The 25,713-nt window shown below is 41.2% G+C and overlaps 2 protein-coding genes across 5 annotated transcripts; one reads left to right on the forward strand and one right to left on the reverse strand.

Moving 5' to 3' along the window:
- Positions 1–4,530: 4,530 nt before the first annotated feature.
- LOC118399370 (DNA-binding protein RFX5-like) lies at positions 4,531–20,630 on the reverse strand. 4 transcript variants are annotated; one of them, XM_052472064.1, is made up of 11 exons: positions 20,567–20,630; positions 12,381–12,530; positions 12,170–12,203; positions 11,994–12,076; positions 11,408–11,491; positions 10,738–10,863; positions 10,444–10,560; positions 10,035–10,113; positions 9,718–9,916; positions 9,471–9,568; positions 4,531–9,336 (listed from the first exon to the last, which is right to left on the reverse strand). In XM_052472064.1, the coding sequence occupies exons 2-11, from the start codon at positions 12,488–12,490 to the stop codon at positions 8,281–8,283; spliced, it is 1,986 nt and encodes a 661-aa protein (XP_052328024.1). In that variant the 5' UTR covers positions 12,491–12,530; positions 20,567–20,630; the 3' UTR covers positions 4,531–8,280. The 4 variants fall into 4 exon arrangements, with proteins under 4 accessions (XP_052328024.1, XP_035651296.1, XP_052328023.1 ...); XM_035795403.2 differs by lacking the exon at positions 20,567–20,630 and adding an exon at positions 19,512–20,090 and having other exon boundaries at positions 9,474–9,568; XM_052472063.1 differs by lacking the exon at positions 20,567–20,630 and adding an exon at positions 19,512–20,090.
- Positions 20,631–21,190: 560 nt separating this feature from the next.
- Positions 21,191–25,241, forward strand: LOC118399371 (proteasome subunit beta type-4-like). The gene is made up of 7 exons (XM_035795407.1): positions 21,191–21,351; positions 21,869–22,075; positions 23,428–23,574; positions 24,077–24,158; positions 24,521–24,637; positions 24,765–24,853; positions 25,076–25,241. Exons 1-7 carry the CDS (start codon positions 21,236–21,238, stop codon positions 25,086–25,088), a joined length of 771 nt encoding a protein of 256 aa, XP_035651300.1. The 5' UTR covers positions 21,191–21,235; the 3' UTR covers positions 25,089–25,241.
- The last annotated feature ends 472 nt before the right edge of the window (positions 25,242–25,713 follow it).

Consider the following 25,713-nt stretch of genomic DNA (forward strand, 5'->3'; position numbering starts at 1 on the left):
CGATCCCGCAGCTGACTCAACTTTAGGAGACGGTCCTGGCGCTTTCTGGACTTTCTTGGGCGCCCTGAAGCCTTCTTCACAACAATTGAACCACTCTCATTGAAGTTTGTTGTCCATTTTGCAACAACTTTGGAAATATGCTTGGGGTCATTGTCCATTTGGAAGAGCCATTTGCGACCAAGCTTTAACTTCCTGACTGATGTCTTGAGATGTTGCTTCAATATATTCAAATCATTTTTCTTCCTCATGATGCCATTTATTTTGTGAACTGCACCAATCCCTCCTGCAGCAAAGGACCCCCACAACATGATGCTGCCACCCCCGTGCTTCATGGTTGGGATGGTGTTCTTCGGGCTTGCAAGCTTCCCCCTTTTTCCTCCAAACATAACAATGGTCATTATAGCCAAACTGTTCTATTTTTGTTTCATCAGACCAGAGGACATTTTTCCAAAAAGTACGATCTTTGTCCCCATGTGCAGTTGCAAACCGTATTCTGGCGGTTTTGGAGCAGTGGCTTCTTCCTTGCTGAGTGGCCATTCAGGTTATGTCGACATAGGACTCGTTCTACTTTTGTACCTGTTTCCTCCAACATCTTCACAAGGTACTTTGCTGTTCTTCTGGGATTGATTTGCACTTTTTGCACCAAAGTACGTACATCTCTAGGAGACAGAACGTGTCTCCTTCCTGGGCGGTATGACGGCTGCATGGTCCCATGGTGTTTATACTTGCGTACTATTGTTTGTACAGGTGAACGTGGTACCTTCAGGCGTTTGGAAATTGCTCCCAAGGATGAACCAGACATGTGGAGGTCTAGAATTTTTTTCTGAGGTCTTGGCTGATTTCTTTTGATTTTCCCATGATGTCAAGCAAAGAGGCACTGAGTTTGAAGGTAGGCCTTGAAATACATGCACAGGTACACCTCCAATTGACTCAAATTATGTCAATTAGCCTATCAGAAGCTTCTAAATCCATGACATAATTTTCTGGAATTTTCCAAGCTATTTAAAGGCACTGTCAACTTAGTGGATGTAAACATCTGACCCACTGGAATTGTGATACAGTGAAATAACCTGTCTGTAAACAATTGTTGGAAAAATTACTTGTGTCATGCACAAAGTAGATGTCCTAACCAACTTGCCAAAACTATAGTTTTTTAAAAAGAAATTAGTGGGGTGGTGAAAACGAGTTTTAATGACCCCAACCTAAGTATGTAAACTTCCGACTTCAACTGTATAAACTTGTGATTTTGAAAAATGGGCATAAAATTATTTTAAAACACTTAATGTTATCCCGAATGACATTTTACTAGGGTACATTCATATGAATCAGATTATATGCAATACTAGACAATACTAGAATACTAATACTAGAAGTATTTATAAATAAGAATTAAATCAATCAATGTCGGGGATATATCAAGCAAGTATTTTTATATTCCATAAGTATTATCAGATTAAATGTTTTGCACAGATAATGATCAGATTCAAGTTACAAATGCTGGTAAACACTCAAATACATTTAGTTGAAATGTTTTCACAAAAGTAGTGCACCGGGCATTTACTAGTCCTGTATTAGCGGACTGATATAGATCTCGTTTTTTTTCCCAGTTCGTTCATACAATGTTTCAATATTCTCATAAACACCTTGTTGATGCAATGCTTCAATATACGCAGAATGTTTCCCTTCCCTGGCGAATAATGCAGACAGGCAAATACAAAAATGAGCTGGGCGCACACATTATAAGGAACACCTTTGAATGCAGAGCAACCATTTTGGTGGGAATAGCACGAGACAATGACACTCATAGTACACTGTATGCGACTTCATAAAGCCTGTAGCACGGGGTCTGCAACCTTTTTCATATGAGTAACAATTTAAAAGAGTTCCTACAATTTCTAAAGATCTGCGTGCCAGTTGTGGTTTTCATAAACATTGTAGGCTATCTCAATTGTGCCCACAAACTGAATATCCTAATTCTACCTGGCTACGAGACAGAGGCTGTCCATTCATCCACACCGCACGGAGCTCCCTGGTGCTGAATCGTGGGCGCGGGCCTTAATGTGTAGATTCTTCTTCATTCCTTGGTCGAGTTTGTTTGTCTTTATGCGTCCTTGTCGATTGTAAGCGAATTGCAAACGAATTATTTTGATGTATGCCTTTTATTTCAATGCATGTGTAGGATTTATCTGACATAGTTTGCATTCGCAGTCAGCTGTTTTATGTTCTGGTTACTTTCACATTGATGTCGGTATTTGAAGTCGTCCTTGATACGGTGTATTATGCATCTATTTCATGTTGCACTGTATTGATGGGTCGTTCGCGAACGGCTCCGGCTCTTGTAGGTGAACGTTGGGAGCCGGCTCGCATATCAGAAGAGCCGAATCTATTTATATATATATATATATATATATATTAATGAAGATATGAATAATCTAAATATTTACATGAATATAGTTAACTAATTCAAAGAACGAAAAAAGAAATAAAATAATATAGGCTTAAATGCTCAACCGCACACACATTCGTTCTGAAACATCTGCAGATCCTCTGAGCTGGTGGAAGAACAAGGCCTCTGTCTACCCACGGCTTACTAAGGTCATGACAGGGAGACTGCATAGTGGCCACATCCGTCATGACAGGGAGACTGCATAGTGGCCACATCCGTTCCCTCTGAGAGGGTCTTCTCGAAAACGGGACAAATAATTACTGACAGACGAAACCGCATCAGCCCCTCAAAAGTAAGGCAGCTTGCGTTTCTGAATGCAAATCTCTCATAAAAGCTCAATCTGGTCAGCATTGCTGTGTGCTGCTGGTTATTACATGGCAATAAAGAAGAGAGAGAAAAGATGGACCAGTTTAATGTTTTAAGTGGAATGCTGCAGTTTTACACATTATTTATTTTTCTTTATATGGTGCAATATTATATTATTCTGTTCAGATTGTATTCGTTTTGAATTGTTAGATGTATATGCACTTTGTTTACATTACAACGTTACACTTATTTTTCACAACAAATCAATGCATTTTTAAATACATTGTGGTTAAGGTAGAGTATGATTTAATTAGAATTGTTTTAACACCAATCATAGCCAAACTACCGCAAACTGTTTGACTTTAAAAAATACAAAACATATATTTTTTAAAGAGTCGTTTGGGAGCCAAAAGCGCCGGCTCTTTTTGGTGAGCTGAGCTGAACGAGTCGGCTCACTGAAAAGAGCCGGAATGCCCATGAGCTACTGTGCCACAAGTAGGCTAAATGAATGAACGTAGCCTATGGATAATGAGGTTGAATAGTACAATGTACACACCAAACCTAATATATACCTAATATCGAGGTGATAATATCTGGGGGACATTTGTTTGTTTTTACTGTTCTCCAAATATAATTTTAGTGTTTTAATATTGTGTAGAATTACAGTAAATGAGATTCAACTGGTGGGTGTATTTCTACTCACCCCACTTTGACATACCCTCGTTTTTTTCCAATAGTCATTGACTGAGTTTGACTCTTAGCATCTGGTTTGGAAGAGCTTAATATGGGTTCCGAAATGAGGGAGAGCTCAAAACAGCTCCATTGCCTCAATGGATTAAAAACTCTCTCCCTCTATTCTCCCTCCCTTAAAGTCCTACTGCAGTGTTATTTTCAGCTAATTTAAACACCTGATTTACTTAACAAAGGGCACATCTTAATAGGTGATCCAGATGTGTCCTCTTTTAAGTGTGTGTGTGTGTGTGGAGGCATTCCTCTTTTGTTCTGTATTGTTCCTCAAGCAAGTGGGTAGGCCGATGACATCAGAGGGCCATCGGACCAACTACTTGAATGGCCTACTCCATGAAGTTTACACTATTTCTCTCGCTCAAATTTATATGTGGGATATTGCTTTTCAACAGGGAAAGTTTCAAAATAGCTGGAGTGCGTCTTTAAGAGAAGAGTAAAAAAAAAATACACAAATGATCAACACCGAACATTTCTCCAATTACCCTTTAACAACATTTATTACAGTCAGCATAGGAAAATATATTCACATTAGTTGTTGTTGGCATCATTTTGTTTAGCTCTGTTTTTTTAAAGGAAGCATAGATGTAAATGATACAACTCTGAGACAATGATTTAGAAAAAAAACTATTCAAACAAGGGCATTCAGGGTTGCACGTATAAAATCACGAACATGTAAGGTGCAATTCTTAATGATCAAATCAGGATTCTGTTTTTTATGTGCACACCAAATGCACACCAAATTGTAAATGATTTAATCTTCAGGTATAAATAAAGTGCAAAACACAACCTGGGGGAATATAATGTTAAACTAAAACAGATAACTTAACACATCTCATTTTTAAACCCTTAGTCAATACATTTTATGGTTTGGCGTATGCTTTCTAATCTAGGAGAGTAACAGTTTTTTTTTATTGAATCTTAGAATAATATAATTACTGTCACATAAAACCATGCATGGACAGATTTGTTTTACTGTAAGTGCCTTTGAAATTCAAAGACATTCATGTTAAAACTGGACTTCAAATGACCTGTACAATGAATGAAACTTTAATGACTCATATCAACAAAAGCACATATGATAAATCATGTTTTTATAGATTTGATAAAACAACAATAGCAAAATGACTAATTTGCAATCTTCTTATTTGCATGACTCAAACAAACCGCAAAGCAAAGCTATGAAGCTACTTAACCACTACATAGCTAGCTGGGCTGGTTTACAGAGAGTTACCACCATCAACAGAGCATCTACAGAGCTGGACCGTGGTCGGTCATGATGTGGTTTGACCGCCAGTTATGGTCAAGGCTCCGCTACCCGGATCCCGATCCTTATCTTTGATTCTCTAACCCGTTTCTTTTGAGCACCGTGGCTCCACAGTGAAAAAGTTCTCCCACTCACTCATTCACTAACTGCAACTCATTTAACTGCACACCAAAGGACCTGCACTTACTTAGGGAAGGGGTTACCCGTTTGTGTCCCCTGGGCCTCCAGTTTATCAGTAGTTTTCATTCAAAGTAAAACCCACCTCTTACTGATATTAACTTGATCTGTCAATTGACTAATACAACTCTGAGATCATTGCTAGCTCATACTCCAATGTCATCAACGAGGATAAGTTGAGTTACTATAACTATGCACATGTAATTACACAATTAACAGACCAATAGAATACACTAGATCAGGGGTGGCCAACCCTCCTCACAGCTACAAGGTATGCACTGCACGATTTCATTCCAGCTCTGCTCTAACACAACTGATTTACCTAATCATGAGTAGCTGATTAGTAGAATAGAATCAGGTGTGCAAGAACAGGGCTGGGACAAAAGCCTGCAAGCAAGAAGGTTGGCCACATGTATGTATATGGTTGGTCACCCTTGTACTACATACTGGTTGGGGAGAAAATCTATTAAGACAGACATAGGGAATCCCTGTTTTCCCAGGAAATAGTGTAGTGTGTAGACAAACTTGTGTCCTCACCAATACAGTACCAAATGAATGCATCATGAATTTACATAAAGTTTCTCTCTTCATAAGCCCATAGTTTACAGAAGGACAATAACATGGCATAGGCTAATAATAAAGTCTAATTCCGTAGTGCTCATTCTCAATTCAGTCAAATTTCACCATCAACTCTAATGAAAAATAAAGCTAACATAGCCTCATCTAAAACTACCTCAAGCATATAGCAGGTTTTTAATCATTGTTTTAATTCCTAGTAATCACTACTATTATATGTTCTAACCAACAGGCTCTTCCCTTTTTGATTTCTTCATATCAGTGCAAATATTCTTGTTGTCTGCTTCAATTTAATTCCAAAAGGGCTGAGGCTGGGGATCACAAATTGAAATCACCCATTGTCAAAGGACGGAAGTTATAAAAAACACAAAACCAGCCTATTTAAGGTTGATGATACTTTGGATGATATGCTGGGTTTGGATTGAAGGGTATCAATATCTTACATTATCATGTACTGCTATGTATTGCAATATGCCTCAGTTCAGCACCAAAGATGTATGCACCCCTAGGCAAGGCCAGAGGCTGAAAGTTTGGCAAAGGGTGACTAAAAATAGTTGTCTCTGCCAGACAGTTTGAAAATGTGAAAATTATATAATATTTATACACTCTAGGACTAAGGTACAACATCCATAACTTATAAAAAAAGGGCTTGGCAACCTGCATTAGCTTAGCATCAGGCTAAATCATTTTCTAAATCTGAGCTAATATTTAATTATATCTCTTTGCTGCGCTCAAGGTTTACACTAGGCTCGCAGGTTTGTGCTTTGACGCTTTCGCCCGAGGTGATGCAAGTTCAAAATAGGCATATTTAATGACTGTTTGTCATAGTCCAGCCTATATGGTGTCTACGTTTCGTAATCTATGCTAAATCGCTAACAGGAAGTGCTGTAATATTGGCATGACGACCTGGTAAGTGCTCGCGTTGTCACACTCCAATTTAATGGATTTGGAGAAGGGGGAGGGGGCAAACTCACAATCTTGTCACACAATTTTTTACAACACTGTGGCAGACCCAGTTCTGATGCTTGAGGGGGGCATTATTTAAATGCAGCTCCACCAGCAGCGAGTCATGCATTCTCCTTTACTCTGGAAGTCTATTTGAAAGCACAACTACAAACATTAACATAACACAACCAAAGATATACAGTCGGAAGTTTACATACACTTAGGTTGGAGTCATTAAAACTAGTTTTTCTTGTTAACAAACTATAGTTACGGCAAGTCGGTTAGGACATCTACTTTGTGCATGACACAAGTAATGTTTCCAACAATTGTTTACAGACAGATTATTTCACTTATAAATCAGCCAAGACCTCAGAAAAAAAATTGTAGACCTACACAAGTCTGGTTCATCCTTGGGAGCAATTTCCAAACGCCTGAAGGTACCATGTTCATCTGTATAAACAATAGTACGCAAGTATAAACACCATGGGACCATGCAGCCGTCATACCTCTCAGGAAGTAGACACATTCCGTCTCCTAGAGATGAACGCACTTTGGTGCGAAAAGTGCAAATCAATCCCAGAACAGCAGAAAACAACTTTGTGAAGATGCTGGAGGAAACAAGTGCAAAAGTATCTATATCGACATAACCTGAAAGGCCACTCAGCAAGGAAGAAGCCACTGCTCCAAAGCCGCCATTAAAAAGCCAGACAACGGTTTTTGGAGAAATGTCCTCTGGTCTGATGAAAGAAAAATAGAACTGTTTGGCTATAATGAGTCATCGTTATGTTTGGAGGAAAAAGGGGGAAGCTTGCAAGCCGAAGAACACCATCCCAACTGTGAAGCACAGGGGTGGCACAAAATGGCTTAAGGACAACAAAGTCAAGGTATTGGAGTGGCCATCACAAAGCCCTGACCTCAATCCTATAGAAAATGTGTGGGCAGAACTGAAAAAGCGTGTGCGAACAAGGAGGCCTAAAAACCTGACTCAGTTACACCAGCTCTGTCAAGAGGAATGGGCCAAAATTCACCCAACGTATTGTGGGAAGCTTGTGGAAGGCTACCCGAAACGTTTGAACCAAGTTAAACCATTTAAAGGCAATGCTACCAAATACTGACAACACAGCTCTTAGCTCCCTCAGTAGATGCCTACTGGATAACTTATTTGTATTGCTTTTAATCTTTTTAAATGAATTTATCTTATTAACACTTTGTTCTAGCTAGCTATTTGTGTAGGTAGCTATCAAGTAAACGCAATGATTAGTAAACTTCTGACTCACTGGGAATGTGAAATAAAAGCTGAAATAAATAAAATGTTACTCTGACATTTCACTTTCTTAAAATAAAGTGGTGATCCTAATTGACCAAAGACAGGGAAGTTTTACTAGGATTACATGCCAGGAATTATGAAAAACTGAGTTTAAATGTATTTGGCTAAGGTGTATGTAAACTTCCGATTTCAACTGTATATTATTAAAAGAAAATAAACACTGAGGGGAGTTCCTCTCAGGGAGAGTAGCACTTAATACCTTAAAAGGTCCGAACCCGTAAATACCCCCCTCGTCATAAGAACTATGGAACCGCCTTTATCGCTCTCTCTGCTCACAATTACAAAGACAAACATGCAGTTAGAGTCACAGCAAAGAGTTATAAACGGAAGGTCAACAGGGATTAATAGTGTTTAGGCTTCATCGATCCTTCTTGGCTCTCTGCACTACCAATCTTGGATTTCCACCAATCGGGGAGAAGATGCTACATGGGAGAAGATGATTGGGGGTGGTTATCCTCCCCCTAAGGGTAGTATAAAGTCCCTTAGTGCTCCTTAGTCTCTGGGACAAGGAAGGCCAGGGCTAGGTTTTTTAGAGCTGTCATCGGGTGTGGGGCCACCCTCCGAGCTAGCCTGGGCAGTGGGGATCGAGCTAGCCTGGCCAGTGGGGGTCGGCAGATCGTCCGAATGCTCCACGGGGGTGAGGGTGATCTCCACCTCCCCTCGATCCTCCAGCACAGTGGGCAGGGGCAGGCGGTGCTGGGGGGTAGACTGGGAGTTGTTGTTGTTCTTGGTGATGATGGTGGGTGGTCTCGGGGCCCTCTGGATGACCTCTACCATGGCCCTGCCCATGTCCCAGTTTGTGTGACTGGCCCCTGACAGCAGCAGCACGGGCCGTGGGTCAGTCTCGAGCACCACGCCACGGTGCTCTGGGTCACCTGTGTCCGCTACCGAATGCAGCTGACCTAGTACCACGGCCTGCTGGTCCTGGAATACGACCTCCACCACCTGGGAGGAGGAGGAAGAGCAGGCTTTCTGGATCACCCCTCCGGTGAGGGAATTCATAATAGGGGCTTGGTTGACCGAGGGTAAGGGTGGAGGGGGCGGCTGCGGGGGGGTGGTGTCCTCTGGCCGTGGCTTCCTGGGTCGTCCTCGTTTACGTTTGGCCGGCGTGCCTCCCGGCCCGGGGCCCCCACTTGCTGCCTCGGGGGCCCGTTTGCCCACTGCGCGAGCCCTCTGCACCACCGACGTTGGTGCCACGGGCGCCATAGTGATTGATGGGGCTTTTTCCCTGTCGGGGTAGGAGAGGCTGACGCTCTGGGGGAGGATCATGACGGGGAGAGCGCCCCCTTGCTGCTGGGGCAGGGCAGTCATTGTGATGACTTTCATGCCCCCTGCGTCTTTGGGCGCCAGCGAGGGAGGCGAGGAGCGCACCGAAAGCTGGGACTTTTCCGGGACAGAGCTGCGAGGCAGGATTCGGGGCAAGTGTTTCATCAGAGCCTCCACCTGCAATTCGCGACCCCCCGGGCGTACAGACTCCGCCCCTTTCATAGCCTTGTCACTGGACTGCAGTTTCCCTGGCAACGACTGATCCCCAACGTCTTTATCCCTCTGAGAGAAACAACATCATTGTGTTACATAAAATCAATATAAGTAGACATGGCTCATTATTACAACTTCCAGCCCAGCAGTGTGTTCATGTACTTTGCGTTTAGTCTTTGAAAGGGTATTGTTGATGCACTCACTACCTTAGCTTCAGAGCTGCTCCCTTCCATCTCTGGCCCACCTCCTTTGGATGGTACTGGGTTCTTCTTGATCACCTTGTGGGGCTTTGCAGGACCTCCTGTGAGACAGAGAAAAATCACAAGAAATTCCAACCATAAGATGGTTGCGGATGGTATTGAAGATGACTGAACACAGTGTAACGAGGACAACTGAACACAGTGTAACGAGGACGACTGAACACAGTATGATGGAAACACTGAGACTCACCTGCCATAGCGGCAGAAGTGACAAGTTCAGCCTGGCTGCAGCGCGGATTGACGATGTGCTCCTGCACAAGAAAACGGGCGATCTCGACCACTGTGTCAAAGGAACGCTTGAGGATCTTCTGGGCCCAATCACAGATGAGCTCACAAGCCGCCTCCGTCACCTCTTGCTTGTAGGTCTGCACCAGCTCCGTCAGCTCCGACTACATGGACGTACAGCCTTAATCACTACTGACAGTCATTTTTGCACTTAGCACACTACCATTGCTTTTGCTATAGCTATCATCTAACCAGGAAGTGCAGTTGGCTAGTCATACATACTGGGTCGTTTTTCAGGTCCAGGTTTGGCAACAGTGGCATGTTTAGCACCGTCTTCCTGCGGATTCCACTATAACAATACGTGTCAGCGGAGGAGTTAAGGAATAACTGTAGACAGAAAGGGGAACCCCACCCTCTCCACTTATCAATAGATTATGGTAATACTTTTTGATCCTTTGTACTCTGTGGCATTATTCTATCCACATTCCCCATATTGTGCAAAAATATAAAATAGGATGCAAATAGGATGCATTGAAGTATGGGTGAATCCCTGAATTCCATCCAGCATTCAGGGAGATGCTTCAACATTTCATTTACAGGTGTCAATGCAGTTGTGGCAAACAAAAGTAAAATTGCGTTAAAATGCTTAAAGGGCCTCCCAAAACAACCTCGTAACAGACTGAAAGGATATTTGGACTGTCCCCTGCCACCGAGCCTCCGGGCTTTGATGTTGGGGAAGATGTCACGGATGATCTTCCCAAAGTTGGCAGCACTCAGAGGCCGGTGCTGCAGGTTTTCACAGTATCTCCTGGGGGATGAGAGTGTAAGAGATGATAACATTAGCTGGGTTGTTTTCATTAGGGCACAACGTAGCAAAGTGTTTCAAACGGGAAAACAAACATTTCCTATTGATGTCCAGGTAGTCCGGGTTCACGAGTACATTTGTAACTCACAGTCACAGCTGTGCCTCGTGACATGAACTTACTTGTATGTCTCGTAGACGTCTTGCTTGGGCAGGCAGGTGTCTGCATGCTCCTCCAGGTGGCTGCGGATCCAGTTGCAGGTGTGCAGCTGGTCAGCTGTGTTGAAGGAGCTGGGGTCACTGCTGCTGCTGCTCAGGACAAACACAGCAAAGCAGTACATCTCAGCAGCCATGTTTTGCTGATACATTTTTTCTTTCTTGTGGCGGGAAACAAAGTGACAGTTCAATGTAGACATTTTGAAACAAGTTAAGGCAGTGAACATTAAAAATAAAAAAATCTAAGGAGGAGATTTACACATCCCCCAACTTCTCAACTGGTGCCCCCCCCAAAAAAAGAAAGATGAAAAGCCAGCACAAGGTTCATGTTGCTGCTGTTTTATTCCAGCTCAAACATGCATTGCTGCCCTGGCAATAATAATAATAATCAATATGCACTCACATTTTGGCAAGCGACTAAATAACAATCACAAAATGTCAATCAGTGTCAACTGTTTATAACAGATTTATAAACTATTAACTAAATAATTTATAGTTTATAAACTACTTATAATAGCATTTATGAATCGTTTTAAGTGTAAAGTGTTATGGGGGGAAGTCAGTATGTGACTGGGTTATTGAGCTTTGTATACATGTTGACAATAACACCCATGAAAATGTGGACCTCTTCCCTTACCTTGGCAGTGTTCTCTCCTCCAAAGCTGACATCGATGCAGAAATACACCACCGCCTAAGTTGTGCCAGCGGGGCCATTGCCAGACTGAGAAAAAGAGTTTGGGGAATTTGGAGATGCGTGCATGTTCGAGATACATAGATCTGCATGGTCTGTTGAATCTCTGCATCTCAAACGCACACAATAACATCCAGATCAAAACTAAACTTAAAACCACCAGCAGGTAGGTACAATGCACCCCCTTCTGGATGGACCACTGCGGCAACGCTTGCTTGCATGACACCTAATGTATCTCTAATGGACTGACTGGAAATAAAATGAAAATGGAGGAAGGCCATCCACGGTAGGGCTGCACATCATGAAAAAGACCTCCACCGTGCCACTGAGGACAAGCGGCAACAACGAAAGGAGAGGATAAACATCAACCACTATCAGCCACTACCACCACACACACACTGGCCTCTTCAGTGGGATTTGTGAGTCATACATCAGCCTCTTCAATCATCTGAAGAGCCACAAATATGTCCCTCCAGGAGGACAATCATAGAGTGCTAGACCCAGAGTGATTTCTGATGATAATGATGCTCACCTTTTCTCCCCTGAACTGGGGCCAGAAGGCAGCTGGAGGTAAAGGTAGAGTTTGTCGTTGTCAGAGAAGCGCTGCACATCTTGCTGTGGGTAGGTGAGACATAGGATACAATCTGGGTCATTCATAGACAAGGCAATTCATACACAGAGCAATACCAAAGATGTCTTGGTACTCACCAGGATAATGTCCACTTTGCCCTGTACATTCTTACTGTGAAAAGAAACAGCTATTACAAACACATTTCTGCAGACTTTCTAATGACACTGATGGATAAGCTGTATGAGATAAATGGCAGGAAATGTTGGAGAGGGTGCTGATACTACACAATATTTTAGTACATTTTGATGATTTAAGCAGTAGCTGTGTGGACAGAGGGGTGGGACTTACGAGATGTTGCTCTTTAGTTTCTGCAGCAGCAGGCTGGGCTCTGTGTCTCCCTCTACTGAGTCCAGCCCCTCCCGCTTGGAGGGGTCCGCCTTCAGCCTGTCCTCCGTCATTGTTTGCTCACACAGCGGTGGCAAACACACCCTGAGGCCTCTGAAATGAGGAGAGGAGGGTAAACGTTATAACACTGTTCTAAGCACTGTGGAATTTGCTGGGGGCTGTCATTTGATATTTTAAAAGCAACTTTTAGTTTTAGTCCACATCCAATAACACTCTTTATTGGACATGCACAATGTTAGTGAATTTTCTACTGATAAGCTGCCCAACAAGACAAGACAGAAGAAGCCTTCATTTCGTTTAATTTAAATCCAAATGGAAACTATGGATTATATCTGACTATGATGATGGTAGTACTGATAGAAGTTAGTTTCTGGTTAAATCCACCAATGGAGTGGAGCAGAGACCAGGCTTGGAATTCAGCTCCAATTACATCGATTCGCCCAAGGTCAATACTTTAAAAAAAAATAATAATCTATGACTAAACCCATACCTATGTTTATCCTCTGTAGTTGCATGCCTTTCTTTGATTGCTGAAATCCATACTCTTAAAAAATAAATGTCAAATACAACCATTGACTGTTTGCTCAGTGCTCAACAGGTTAGAGCGTTGGGCCTCTTCAGTCATCAAATCCCTGAGCTGACAAGGTACAAATCTGTCGTTCTGCCACAAGGCAGTTAACTCACTGTTCCCCGGTAGGCCATCATTGTAAATAAGAATTTGTTCTTAACTGACTTGCCTAGTAAAATAAACGTTAAATAAAAAAAATATGATGGCAACACAAATGCGTATGTGCCAATTGAATCTCAACAAGGAAACTGTCAGTGAGTATGTGATTAACATTTATTGAAAAGTGGTACAAAAGTCTGGAAAGTTGCATCAACTAGGCTGGATTCTGTGAGAGAATTATAAGGCTATTGGCTATATGACAGGCTCACTTTGCCTTTTAACTCGTCATCTTTCTTCTCAAATCCGCAGGACATAAAACAATATAGAGGTAAGATGGATATCGATTTTGAGACATGACATGTAGTATTTTCTTATTTTAGTATACACTTTTCATATTAATTCAAAATCCCTTATCTTTTTTACAAGATTTCTCACAAAAACAAGCGTATCTCTGTGAAAATGTCAACGAAGCACTGAGCATATACCAAGAGTTCTTTCAAATCCGTTTACATTTAATTCAGCTCGTGTCATGCTAATTTAGATTTTTGTGACACGCGTTTGCATGTTGAGTTTGTCTATCCCCACCAGACGTGATCAGGACACAGAGGTAGAAATATCAAAATGAACTCTGAACTATATTCATTTGGGGACAGGTCGAAACTTATGAAACATTAATGGATATTTAGCTAGCTAGCTTGCTGTTGCTAGATAATTTGTCCTGGGATATAAACACTGGGAATTACATGTACAGGGTCCTTTTCTGATGGATCTTTGTAGAATATGGACCTATTTTGAGTCACAAAATCATGTGTTCTCTACTCCGAAAATTAATCCAAAAATAAAAGGGGAAACCTAGTTAGTTTCTAGTAATCGCTCCTAGTTCAGTCATCTTCTTCTGTGGATTTTATATGGCAGTTGGCAACCAACTTTAAGGTGCTTTACTGCAACCAACTGGACTGGAGTGTGGACCTCGTTCATCTTTCAATCACCCACGTGGGTATATGCTCCTAAAAACCAACGAGTAGATGGGAGAGGCAGGACTGACAGCGCATCTAAAATAGAACCAAGTTCTATTTTAGCACCTGGCTACGCAGATACTTGTTGATGCGCACGAGCAGTTTGGATGAAATGATTGAATAACATGCATGGGTACATATATTTTGAAACGCTTGGGGACGCAATGCGGCCGGTGTTGTCAGCATGTAAGTGTTTTTAATTTTGGAAATCTGTTCCAAAGTATTATAATATGGAATATGATATATTCCAATGCATAATAGAGATATACAGTGGGGCAAAAAAGTATTTAGTCAGCCACCAATTGTGCAAGTTCTTCCACTTAAAAAGATGAGAGAGGCCTGTAATTTTCATCATAGGTACACTTCAACTATGACAGACAAAATGAAAAAAAAAATCCAGAAAATCACATTGTAGGATATTTAATGAATTTATTTGCAAATTAGAGTGGAAAATAAGTATTTGGTCAATAACAAAAGTTTATCTCAATACTTTGTTATGTACCCTTTGTTGGCAATGACAGAGGTCAAAAGTTTTCTGTAAGTCTTCACAAGATTTTCACACACTGTTGCTGGTATTTTGGCCCATTCCTCCATGCAGATCTCCTCTAGAGCAGTGATGTGTTGGGGCTGTTGCTGGGCAACACGGACTTTCAACTCCCTCCAAAGATTTTCTATGGGATTGAGATCTGGAGACTGGCTAGGCCACTCCAGGACCTTGAAATGCTTCTTACGAAGCCACTCCTTCGTTGCTCGGGCGGTGTGCAAATACTTATTTTCCACTATAATTTGCAAATAAATTCATTAAATATCCTACAATGTGATTTTCTGTATTTTTTTTCTAATTTTGTCTGTCATAGTTGAAGTTTACCTATGATGAAAATTACAGGCCTCACTCAACTTTTTAAGTCGCAGAACTTGCACAATTGGTGGCTGACTAAATACTTTTTTGCCCCACTGTATACAGTGTGGTCCCAAATTATTGACACCCTTGATAAAAAATTAGCAATAATGTGTCACGTTCTGACCTTAGCTCCTTTGTTTTAGTTTGGTCAGGGCGTGAGTTGGGGTGGGTAGTTCTTTTTTTCTATGTTGTGGTTTTGTTTTTTGGCCTGGTATGGTTCTCAATCAGAGGCAGGTGTCATTCGTTGTCTCTGATTGAGAATCATACTTAGGTAGCCTTTTCCCACCTGTGTTTTGTGGGTGATTATTTCCTGTTTAGTGTTTTTTCCATTCACCTTACGGGACTGTTCGTTTTTCGTTTATTGTTTTGTTCAGTGTTCAGTTATTTTATAAAAAATATGAACACTTACCATGCTGCGCTTTGGTCTTCACCTTCTTCCACCACAGACGGCCGTTACATAATGACTGTATATAATAAATAATTCAAATACTGAGCTATATTGTATTCAAAAATAATAATTGGAAAATTACAGTGCCTTTAGAAAGTATTCACACCCCTTGAATTTTTCCACATTTTGTTGTGTTGCAGACTGAATTTAAGTTGCATGGACTCTGTGCAATAATAGTGTTTAGCATGATTTTTGAATGACTACCTCATCTCTGTACCCCACACATACAATTATGAGTAAGGTCCCTCAGTCAAGCAGTGAATTTCAAGCACATATTCAATCACAAAGACCAGGGAGGTTTTCCAATGCCTCACAAAGAAGGGCACCTATTGGTAGATGGGTAAACATGTAAAAAGGCAGACATTGAATATCCCTTGAAGAATGGTAAAGTTATTCATTACAATTTGGATGGTATATCAATTCACCCAACCACTACATAGATACAGAGGTCCTTCCTAACTCAGTTTCATAGAGGAAACCACTCAGGGATTTCACCATGAAGTCAATGGTGACTTTAAAACAGTTACAGAATGTTATGGCTATGATAGGAAAAAACTGAGGATAGATCAACAATATTGTAGTAACTTCACAATACTAACCTAATTGACAGAGTGAAAAGAAGGAAGCCTGTACAGAATAAAAAATATTCCAAAACATGCATCCTGTTTGCAGTGGTGTAAAGTACTTGAGTAAAAATGCTTTAAAGTAATACTTAAGTAGTTTTTTGGGGTATCTGTATTTTACTGTATATTTTTGACAACTTTTACTTCACTACATTCCTAAAGAAAATAATTTTGTTTTCACTCTATACATTTTCCCAGACACCCAAAAGTACTTGCTCCATTTTGAATGCTTAGCAGGACAGGAAAATGGTCTAATTCAAGCGCCTATCAAGACAATATCCCTGCTCATCCCTACTGCCTCTGATCTGGCGGACTCACTAAACACCACTGCCTGTTTATAACAAGGCACTAAAGTAATAATGAAGAAAATATGGCAAAGCAATTCACTTTTTGTCCTGAATACAAAGTGTTATGATTGGGGCATATCCAATACAACACCTTACTGAATACTACTCTCCATATTTTCAAGCGTAGTGGTGGCTGCATCATGTTACGGGTATGCTTGTAATCGTTAAGGACTGGAGCTAAAAAATAAATGGAATGGAGCTAAGCACAGGCAAAATCCTAGAGGTAAACCTGGTTCAATCTGCTTTCCACCAGACACTTGGAGATCAATTCACCTTTCAGCAGGACAATAACCTAAAACATAAGACCAAATCTATACTGAAGTTGCTTACGAAGAAGACAGTTAATGTTCCTGAGTAGCCAAATTACAGTTTTGACTTAACTCTTCATGAAAATCTATTGCAAGACCTGAAAACGGTTGTCTAGCAATGTTCAACAACCAAATTGACAGAGCTTGAAGAATTTTAGAAATAATAATTGGCAAATGTTGCACAATCCAGGTCTGAAAAGCTCTTAGAGACTTACCCATAAAGACAACTGTAATTGCTGCCAAAGGTGCTTCTACAAATGTTTGACTCCGGGGTGTAACAAGTTCTTCCACAACTATCTCGACAAACCTTTTCTGTAAGGACCTCGCTTTGTGCACGGGTGCATTATCATGCTGAAACAGGAAAGGGCCTTCCTCAAACTGTTGCCACAAAGTTGGAAGCACAGAATCGTCTAGAATGTCATTGTATGCTGTAGCGTTAAGATTTCCATCACTGGAACTAAGGGGCGTAGCCCAAACCATGAAAAACAGCCCAGGACCATTTTTCGTCCTCCACCAAACTTTACAGTTGGCACTATGCATTCGGGCAGGTAGCGTTCTTCTGGCATCCGCCAAACCCAGATTCTTCCGTCGGACTGCCAGATGGTGAAGCGTGATTCATCACTCCAGAGAACACCTTTCCACTGCTCCAGAATCCAATAGCGGAGAGCTTTACACCACTGTAGCCGACATTTGGCTTTGCGCATGGTGATCTTAGGCTTGTGTGTGGCTGCTCGACCATGGAAACCCATTTCATGAAGCTGACGTTGCTTCGAGAAGCAGTTTGGAACTCGTAGTGAATGTTACAACCAAGGACAGACGATTGCTACACGCTTCAGCACTCGGCGGTCCCATTCTGTGAGCGTGTGTGGCCTACCACTTTGCGGCTGAACCGTTGTTGCGCCTAGATGTTTACACTTCACAGTAACAGCACTTACAGTTGACCCGGGGCAGCTCTAGCAGGGCAGACATTTTACTGACTTACTTGTTGGAAAGGTGGCATCCTATGACAGTGCCACATTGAAAGGCACTGAGCTCTTCAGTACGGTCCATTCTACTGCCAATGTTTGTCTATGGAGATTGCATGGCTATGTGCTCGATTTTGAACACTAGTCAGCAACGGGTGTGGTTGAAATAGCCTAATTTCCAATAAATTTGCCAACATTTTTAATAACGGTCATTTTCACTGTCATTATTGGGTATTGTGTGTAGATGGTTGAGAAAAATATATATTTTATCCATCTTGAAAATAGGCTGTAATAAAATGTGGAATAAGTCAAGGGGTATGAATACTTTCTGAAGGCACTGTATATTATTTTATACTAATACAATTGCTCAGAGAAAGATATTTTGTTGAAACAAGTAATAGTTTTTTCTCGCAAAAAGGTAGGGGTCAAAATTATTAACACCCCTAAAGATTTTTATAAAAAAAGTAGTCAAAATGTAGGATATGGTCCCATATTCCTAGCACGCAATGATTACATCAAGCGTGTGACTCTACAAACTTGTTGGATGTATTTGCATTTAGTTTTGGTTGTGTTTCAGATTATTTTGTGCCCAATTATAAATGAATGGTAAATGTATTGTGTCATTTTGGAGTAACTTTTATTGTAAATAAGAACAGAATATGTTTATAAACACTTCTACATTATCCTAATATGGATGATTCCATGATTACGTATAGTCCTGAAATGAATAGTTAATAATGATGAGTGAGAAAGGAAGTTACAGAGGGTCAGATATCATAACCCCAAGACATGCTAACCTCCCCTGTTATTGGTAATGGTGAGAGGTTAGCATGTCTTGGGGGTATGATCTTCGACCCTCTCTCTAAATTTCTCACTCTCATTATTGTTTCAGGTTAGGATTATTAAATGAAGAATAGTAACTGCAGAAGTGAAAGTCTTTTTTTTTGTCATTTCAATCTTGTGTCAATATATTCAATGTATCAATATGAGCATATTTTCTGAGAAAAATCTGAGTTTGGTGTGTACTCTATAGCCAAAATCAAGTACAGTGATGCGTGCTACAGCTACACAGAAGGGTGCAATTCGGGACATTCTTGCATCTGCATTACCCTCTTTCTATTGCTAAATTATTCAACTCGGACAGGTGGGAGCGCTCCAGTACAGTAGGTGGTATTAATGCACAATAATGTTGGATGCCAGCAGCCAATACACCCCACAGAAGGGGCAGGGGCGACAACGGTAGTTAGCTAGCCGTACACCGGTAGACAGTGTCTTTCGTCCACACCTGTCATGCACTGTTATCCTGCAGTTCTGTTAACAACGATGAGGGCAGGCGTTCGGCGGGCGGGAGCGACACAGTGTGCTCACGGTGTCCCTAACTATCAAGTTAACTAACACACGGTGTCGCCCCAGCCTCCCGCCTGCTGTGCTAGCGGGAGGCGGGGGCGACCGGTAGAAACTGTATTTCACCACCGCCTGTCGGCCCACAACAGAAAGCTGTGCCCGACAGGCAGGGCAGGGGTGAAGGACACGACTTCCACAGCAGGTGGGAGGCGGGGGCGACACCGTGCCCTAGCTAATTAGCAAACGAGCACACAGTGTCGCTAACAAGCTAGCTAGTTCGCTAGCACATGTTGTCCCCCCAGCCTCCCGTGCTAGCCTAGCAGGAGGTGGGGGCGACCGGAAGACAGTGTCCTTCGCCCCGGCTTGTTGGGCACTGTTTTCCTGCAGTTCTGTTAAAGACAGTGAGGGCAGGAGAGAGCGAAGGACATCGAGGCGGACTCCGCCAAAAAACTCACATAATACTTGTACTTTCCTTTTGACTCCACATTCAAAAGTGTCATATGCATGAAGACATCCAGGAACCAATTGGATGCTCATGGGGGGGTTCATGAAGGAACCAATGGGATGCTCAAGGGTGGCCACATGCAGGAACACCCCGAATTGCGGGCTGCAGCTGCACACTATTGCAGCTACAAGGCTGTCCCCTAAATAGAAAATAAGTCAATCAGTTGAACAGCCAGGGACACTCCCACTACGGCAACCAACGCACTATCAGTGTCTGGAAAAATAATAATACTTTGGAGTGAAACATGCACGATGCTGTCTGCATTTCCAAAACATGACAAACTGGCGAATACGTAGGATAATTAAAAAAGAAGTGTTCCTAATTTATAAAGCTTGATTGGCATAATTACAATGGCGCATAGACAGAGTGCAGCCGCTGTCAAGCTGGCTTACCCGGCTGTCACTAGCACGGTGCCGAAATACTATGAGGCATGGTTTTTGCGTACCAATACCTGCCATGACATGGGTCTTTTTCTCACTAGCGTTGCAAACTACTCGCTTCACTCTCAACTAGCTAGCGACTTCCATTATTTGAGGTGGTTAACAATGGCTTTTTCATTTCACAGCTTGTGCTATTCTATGGTCATATGCGCTTGCAATTTGCATACTTCGCGCTTTATCGACACAACATGTTTCAATTCACCGTTGCTAGCTTGCTAGCTAGCCATCTGGCTAGGCACACACTGGTGGTCAGTTTTTTGGGAATAGAAAGCACATATAACAAACGAATAACAAATAAGCTAGTTTGATAGGCATTTAACACGTGTAGATTCACTGAATACTAGTATTCAATCTAAGCAAGTGACTAACGTTAGCTAAACTTGATAGCTAGCTAGCTGGGCTAGCATTAGCAAGCAATGAAACACCTTTTGAAACATTAATTGTAACAGAATTCAAACTTTTTCAACAATATATCAAAGTAATGTTTAAATTGCGCATATAATTCGGTGATACATATAATAAAAACCTATTTGACTATTTATTTTATAAAAGAAAAAGAAAGTACCTGAGCCAAAGATACAGCAAAAATCCCCTTTCAGAATTTTTTTGTGATTGGACAAATATGTCATGTCTGCCTGACTACAAAGCAAACGTAAATTCCAATTGGTGGATTGTTCTAATTCTACTCGGATACCAAGTATAAGTTAAATTCTATTGGTTCAATTGCTTTATTTTCTTGCTAAATATTATTCTGATAGGAGGCGTTATGGTTGGTCTGCCCAGTAACTGAGCTGATGGCTCGTCTAAGAAAATTCTGCCTAGTGACAGAAACTTGATTGGTTTACCCATATATGAATATTTTATTTCCTTTTGGGCTAACTTACCCCATGCACAGATCTAGAATCAGTTTACTACAACACTATCCTAACGTCGCCTTCTAAACACAGGAAACGTAAACCTGACCTTGGATCAGCATCTAGTGCAATTTAACTAACAATTTAATTTAATTTTACTTTTCCTTCGGACTAAATCATCGAATATTTATAATAAAACGAACAGTTATTGATGAGTTTCTTTTTTTATTTATTATACTTCGGATTAAGGTTTACATGTGGTTATAAATAAGATATATAATGTTTGGCTTTTGTTAGAATTGTCTGCTTCCTGTATCCCATAATCTTTGCAAAAGAACACAACACGAGCAGCTGTGTCGTCACATCCGCAAATTTGTAACATGGATCCAAGCGGTTTGAAGCTCAATTTCTGGGAGAATGGACCAAAACCCGGACAATTTTATTCATTTCCTGGCAGCAGTTTAGCCCCAGGATGCGGACCTATCAAACACACTCTGTAAGTAAATACTTTTGAGTGGAGACCCTAATAATGTCATCCCACTTTCGATTTCCTCGGTACGCTGCAGTGCTGTATCATCATGGTGGAGCTAGCCGATGTAGTTAACGTTAGCTCACTGACTACTGCCCTATTATTTAGTTGGGATACTAGTTAGCTAAACTGAATATGTTCACGCGCTATCTTATTCTATTTCGCACAAATTGACTGACGTGATAAGTTGTCCATCTATGCCTCGCCAGTTGTCTACCTAATCATATTGCGCGTACGGTAGCTAATGCTAGTATGACATGGCAGTGAGGTAGCTATCTAGCTAACAAACTCACCACCACGAAGGATGCTATAGAAGCATATTATGTAGCTAGTCCTACTCCCGCCATATATGTTATATATGCGCGTGCATGAGCCTAAATGGACGTTCAGCATGCATTCCTCTGTATTGCATTTTTAGTGTAACGTTAGCTCATAAAACTTTCCCATGACAAACTATCTACATTTTCCCCTCCCTAAACTTTAGAAACCCCATGGTGACGGGAACATCAGTGTTGGGAGTGAAGTTTACAGGTGGAGTCATCATCGCAGCTGACATGCTGGGCTCCTATGGTTCCCTGGCACGGTTCCGTAACATCTCTCGTCTCATGAAGGTGAATGACACCACCATCCTGGGCGCTTCCGGTGACTACGCAGACTACCAGTACATGAAGCAGATAATCGAACAGATGGTGTAAGTTTGAGGTTTCTTTCAGAAAAATCAGATATGCTGTCTTGGTCCTTTATGGTGAATATTTACATTAATGTTTTAAAAGTGTATATATATGCTTTTGTTTTAATTTATTTATTGTTGACTCTTAAAAGTCACATACACAGAAAATGGAGTAGTTCATAATATAGTAGCATTCATAATAATAGGTTGGTTCTAGAAAGGAGAACCCGCAAGAGATGCCCTTAGCTTTGTATGCTTAACTCACTGACATTGGCACACAGAAGCAGATCTGACTATCTCTGTCAATGACATCAGTGCGTTTGCATATGCTAGTGTCAACATTTTTTATATACAGATATTATCCATTGACAGAACTATATGAATATGCACAACATGAGAGGAAATAATTAAGGAATGAGGTTGAGTTAAACTCCCAACTTTTTTCCCTAATCAGCCAAATTGAAAGTTGCTTGGATGAGGTCTTTACTAGAAGAGAATACATTTCAGATGCGAGACCTCTTTTTCTAAGCAGTACCTTGTGAAAGGGATGAGGATTAAACTTGGTTTCCCAAGGTACCACATAACCGCTCCTCGCCGAACGTAATTGTAAGTAGAAAAAAAAAGTGCTTGTGCAGGTTGTGCTTTTGTTGGACGTCTTGGAATGAGCCATCCCCCATCATTTCTGAACGTACTTGGGTTTTTACCCCCTCCAGACGCATGGAGATTAAGGAGTACATTTTTTTTCCAAGACAATTTTTTTGTTTGTTGACAATTTGTTAAAAATGTAACCTTATTTTAACTAGGCAAGTCGGTTAAGAACCAATTCTTATTTACAATGACGGCCAAACACACCCTATGGGACTCCAATCACGCTGGATGTGATAGAGCTTGGAATCGAACTAGGGATTGTAGTGATGCAGTGCCACTGCGATGCCCCGCTGTGCCATTCGGTTCATTTTAACCACTGAAAAACGCAATTGAATTTAATAATTATTATTACATAATTTATGTACTTTTTTTTTTTTTTTTACAATCTGGAATAATATGTCATCAGTATAGATATTTGGTGCCATAGATTGTAATAGGATCATAGCAGACTGACTACGGGTTTGAGAGAAGGCAATTAACAATGAAGAGGACATCCTTGGTGTGTACTTCTGGAGATGGAAAACTAACAGAAGCAGATAGATTGGAGTATAGGGTCTGGATCATTGATACAAGGTATAATAATGGGTTTTAAGGAGATTGGGGCAGGATCTCTTTGTTTTAATGGTTTCTGGCAATAAGGAGTCATTTCCCTCACTTGGGGTGCTGAAACCTTGGTTATCTCCCTGAGGACCACCACTGATCAGGTCTGTGTGTTTACATCCCAGGATCGATGAGGAGCTCCTGGGGGACGGTCACAGCTACAGCCCCAAAGCCATTCACTCCTGGTTGACACGGGTAATGTACAACCGCCGCAGCAAGATGAACCCACTGTGGAACACTGTGGTCGTTGGTGGATTCTACAACGGCGAGAGGTGGGATGATTTTTCAGCATCTTTAATGTCCATTTTTTTTTTGTCCTTATCAGAAGTAAATCCCGAGATGTGGAACTCTTGAAATTGCTTAGCAATTTAGGAGTGCCCGTTGACAATGTTGTCATGTTAGATCGAATAGTTTAACAATGACGCTGGTTAGTTTTTGCCTTTTTTTATTTGACCTTTTAACTAGGCAAGTCAGTTAAGAACAAATTCTTATTTTCAATGACTGCCTAAGAACAGTGGGTTAACTCAGTGGGTCAACTGCCTTGTTCAGGGGCAGAACGACAGATTTGTACCTTGTCAGCAAGGGTCCGTGTTGAACTCTTGCAACCTTTCGGTTACTAGTCCAACACTAACCACTAGGCTACGCTGCCGCCCCTTTTAACAAACCTCATAGGTCTTGATGTTAACATCAAACTGACTTGAGACCTGCAGCTATAAATATTGTAACTAGCTACGTCAAACTAAATGCATAACTTGTCATCTTGTATTTCTCTAGCTTCCTGGGCTACGTGGACAAGCTGGGTGTGGCCTATGAGGCACCTACAGTGGCGACAGGGTTTGGTGCTTACCTGGCCCAGGTGAGGACAAATAAGCTAATGAACACACGAGGGGACTAATATTGAGAGGCAGTAATAACTTCTACATTTCATAGTTTAGAATGTATCTTTTATAAATCAAAGCTAAAATGCTATAGTTTCTATTCCCATGATTGGCTGGAGTAGTCATTTATTTTTAAAGTCGTCGAGCTACACTTTTTCATAGAAATAGTGGCAACCCCTTCAGGGATAAGAAAAGGAATGAGTGTAATCTGTACTGCATGATGCATCTACTACTTCATGGTAATACTCTATGTAAAAATGAATGTTCCACAGTTGGAGTTCAACAAAGACCCTTGCAGTACGTATGGGTTTGTTTAAGGTTATTCTGTGTGTCCATGCAGCCCCTGATGAGGGAGGTGGTGGAGAACAAGGTGGAGATCACTAAGGATGAGGCGCGAGCGCTGATTGAGCGCTGCCTTAAAGTGCTGTACTATCGCGATGCTCGCTCCTACAACAGGGTGAGTCGTTAGTCTCGTAACACTCCTGAATTAGTTATTTTCAACAGCATATAGTGAATTTTTCTGTTTTTGAAGCTACCAGTCTCATAGCCATTTGTGACATGACTGATGTTTTGACTGTTTTTAGCATGAGATTGCCATTGTGACAGAAGAAGGTGTGGAGATTGTTGGCCCCATGTCCTGTGAGACCAACTGGGAAATTGCCCACATGGTCAGGTAGGTTATAGCCACATGACTCATCGTGACTGTCCAGTCAGAAGTGTCCATGAAGTTGGCATTTAGTGTACTTGTGTGTAGTACATCACTTGATAGGAAATTGTTGTATAAAGCTGTCATTTGTCCTAAATTTATTATTTAAAAATAGCATTTAACTGAAGATACATTGTAGATTAGTTCATCTTAAGTGATATGAAAATGTCATTTTCTTTTCTTTTGCAGTGGGTTTGAATAAGGACGATGTTGGCGATTCAGGACTGTATGTTAAGCCACACGATCAGTCTGTTCCATGACATTCTAAAATGTTAGCGCTTTGATAAAGGCTGCTATGTAACCAATTTAGTTTTTCCCACTTTTGTAATATGAAAAATAAATGTACATTTCTGAATGGGTGAGTTATTTAAACTTGAATGACAATCAGGCTTAAAATAAATTAAATCTGGTGAAGTTCTGAGAAATTAGATTTATATTCTGTAATTGGAAAGGTCCACACACAAGCAGAGCTAAGGGTAAAGGTTCTTGGGGAGGGGGGGACACCTAAACTTGTTTTTGGTTCAACCAAACAGTTAGTACCTCAAAGGAAAACCCACCATTAAAGCAGGCTTGAGACTTTATTTCTTATTTAAAAATGGAGAATCATTCAGGTGATAATAAACATACAAAAATATGTAAATGAGCCCAGGGGTAGGATGTAATCCAAGAGAAAGCAGTCGGTAAGGCATCGACATCTGAGATTTCCTTGGAACACATAGTTGGTTTTCTTGAGGTAATTTATCGCTGTGGACAGGATTTCTTTAAAGGCTAGATTGCTTTTAGTACGTAGATCAAATGAAGCAATGGCCTGTCTATCCACTTATGTG

Source organism: Oncorhynchus keta, chromosome 20 (assembly GCF_023373465.1).
Source record: "Oncorhynchus keta strain PuntledgeMale-10-30-2019 chromosome 20, Oket_V2, whole genome shotgun sequence".
NCBI classification, from domain to species: domain Eukaryota; kingdom Metazoa; phylum Chordata; class Actinopteri; order Salmoniformes; family Salmonidae; genus Oncorhynchus; species Oncorhynchus keta.

Coding starts and splice junctions, on each gene's coding strand:
- LOC118399370 (XM_052472063.1), bottom strand. CDS start 19,543: ATGTGGAGTCAAAAGGAAAGTACAAGTATTAT. Junction 10,561..10,737: donor GACGTCTACGAGACATACAA/GTAAGTTCATGT, acceptor CTCATCCCCCAG/GAGATACTGTGAAAACCTGC. Junction 10,114..10,443: donor GGTGGCAGGGGACAGTCCAA/ATATCCTTTCAG, acceptor CTCCGCTGACAC/GTATTGTTATAGTGGAATCC.
- LOC118399371 (XM_035795407.1), top strand. CDS start 21,236: ATGGATCCAAGCGGTTTGAAGCTCAATTTCTGGGAGAATGGACCAAAA. Junction 21,352..21,868: donor GGACCTATCAAACACACTCT/GTAAGTAAATAC, acceptor CCTAAACTTTAG/AAACCCCATGGTGACGGGAA. Junction 24,638..24,764: donor ATGCTCGCTCCTACAACAGG/GTGAGTCGTTAG, acceptor GACTGTTTTTAG/CATGAGATTGCCATTGTGAC.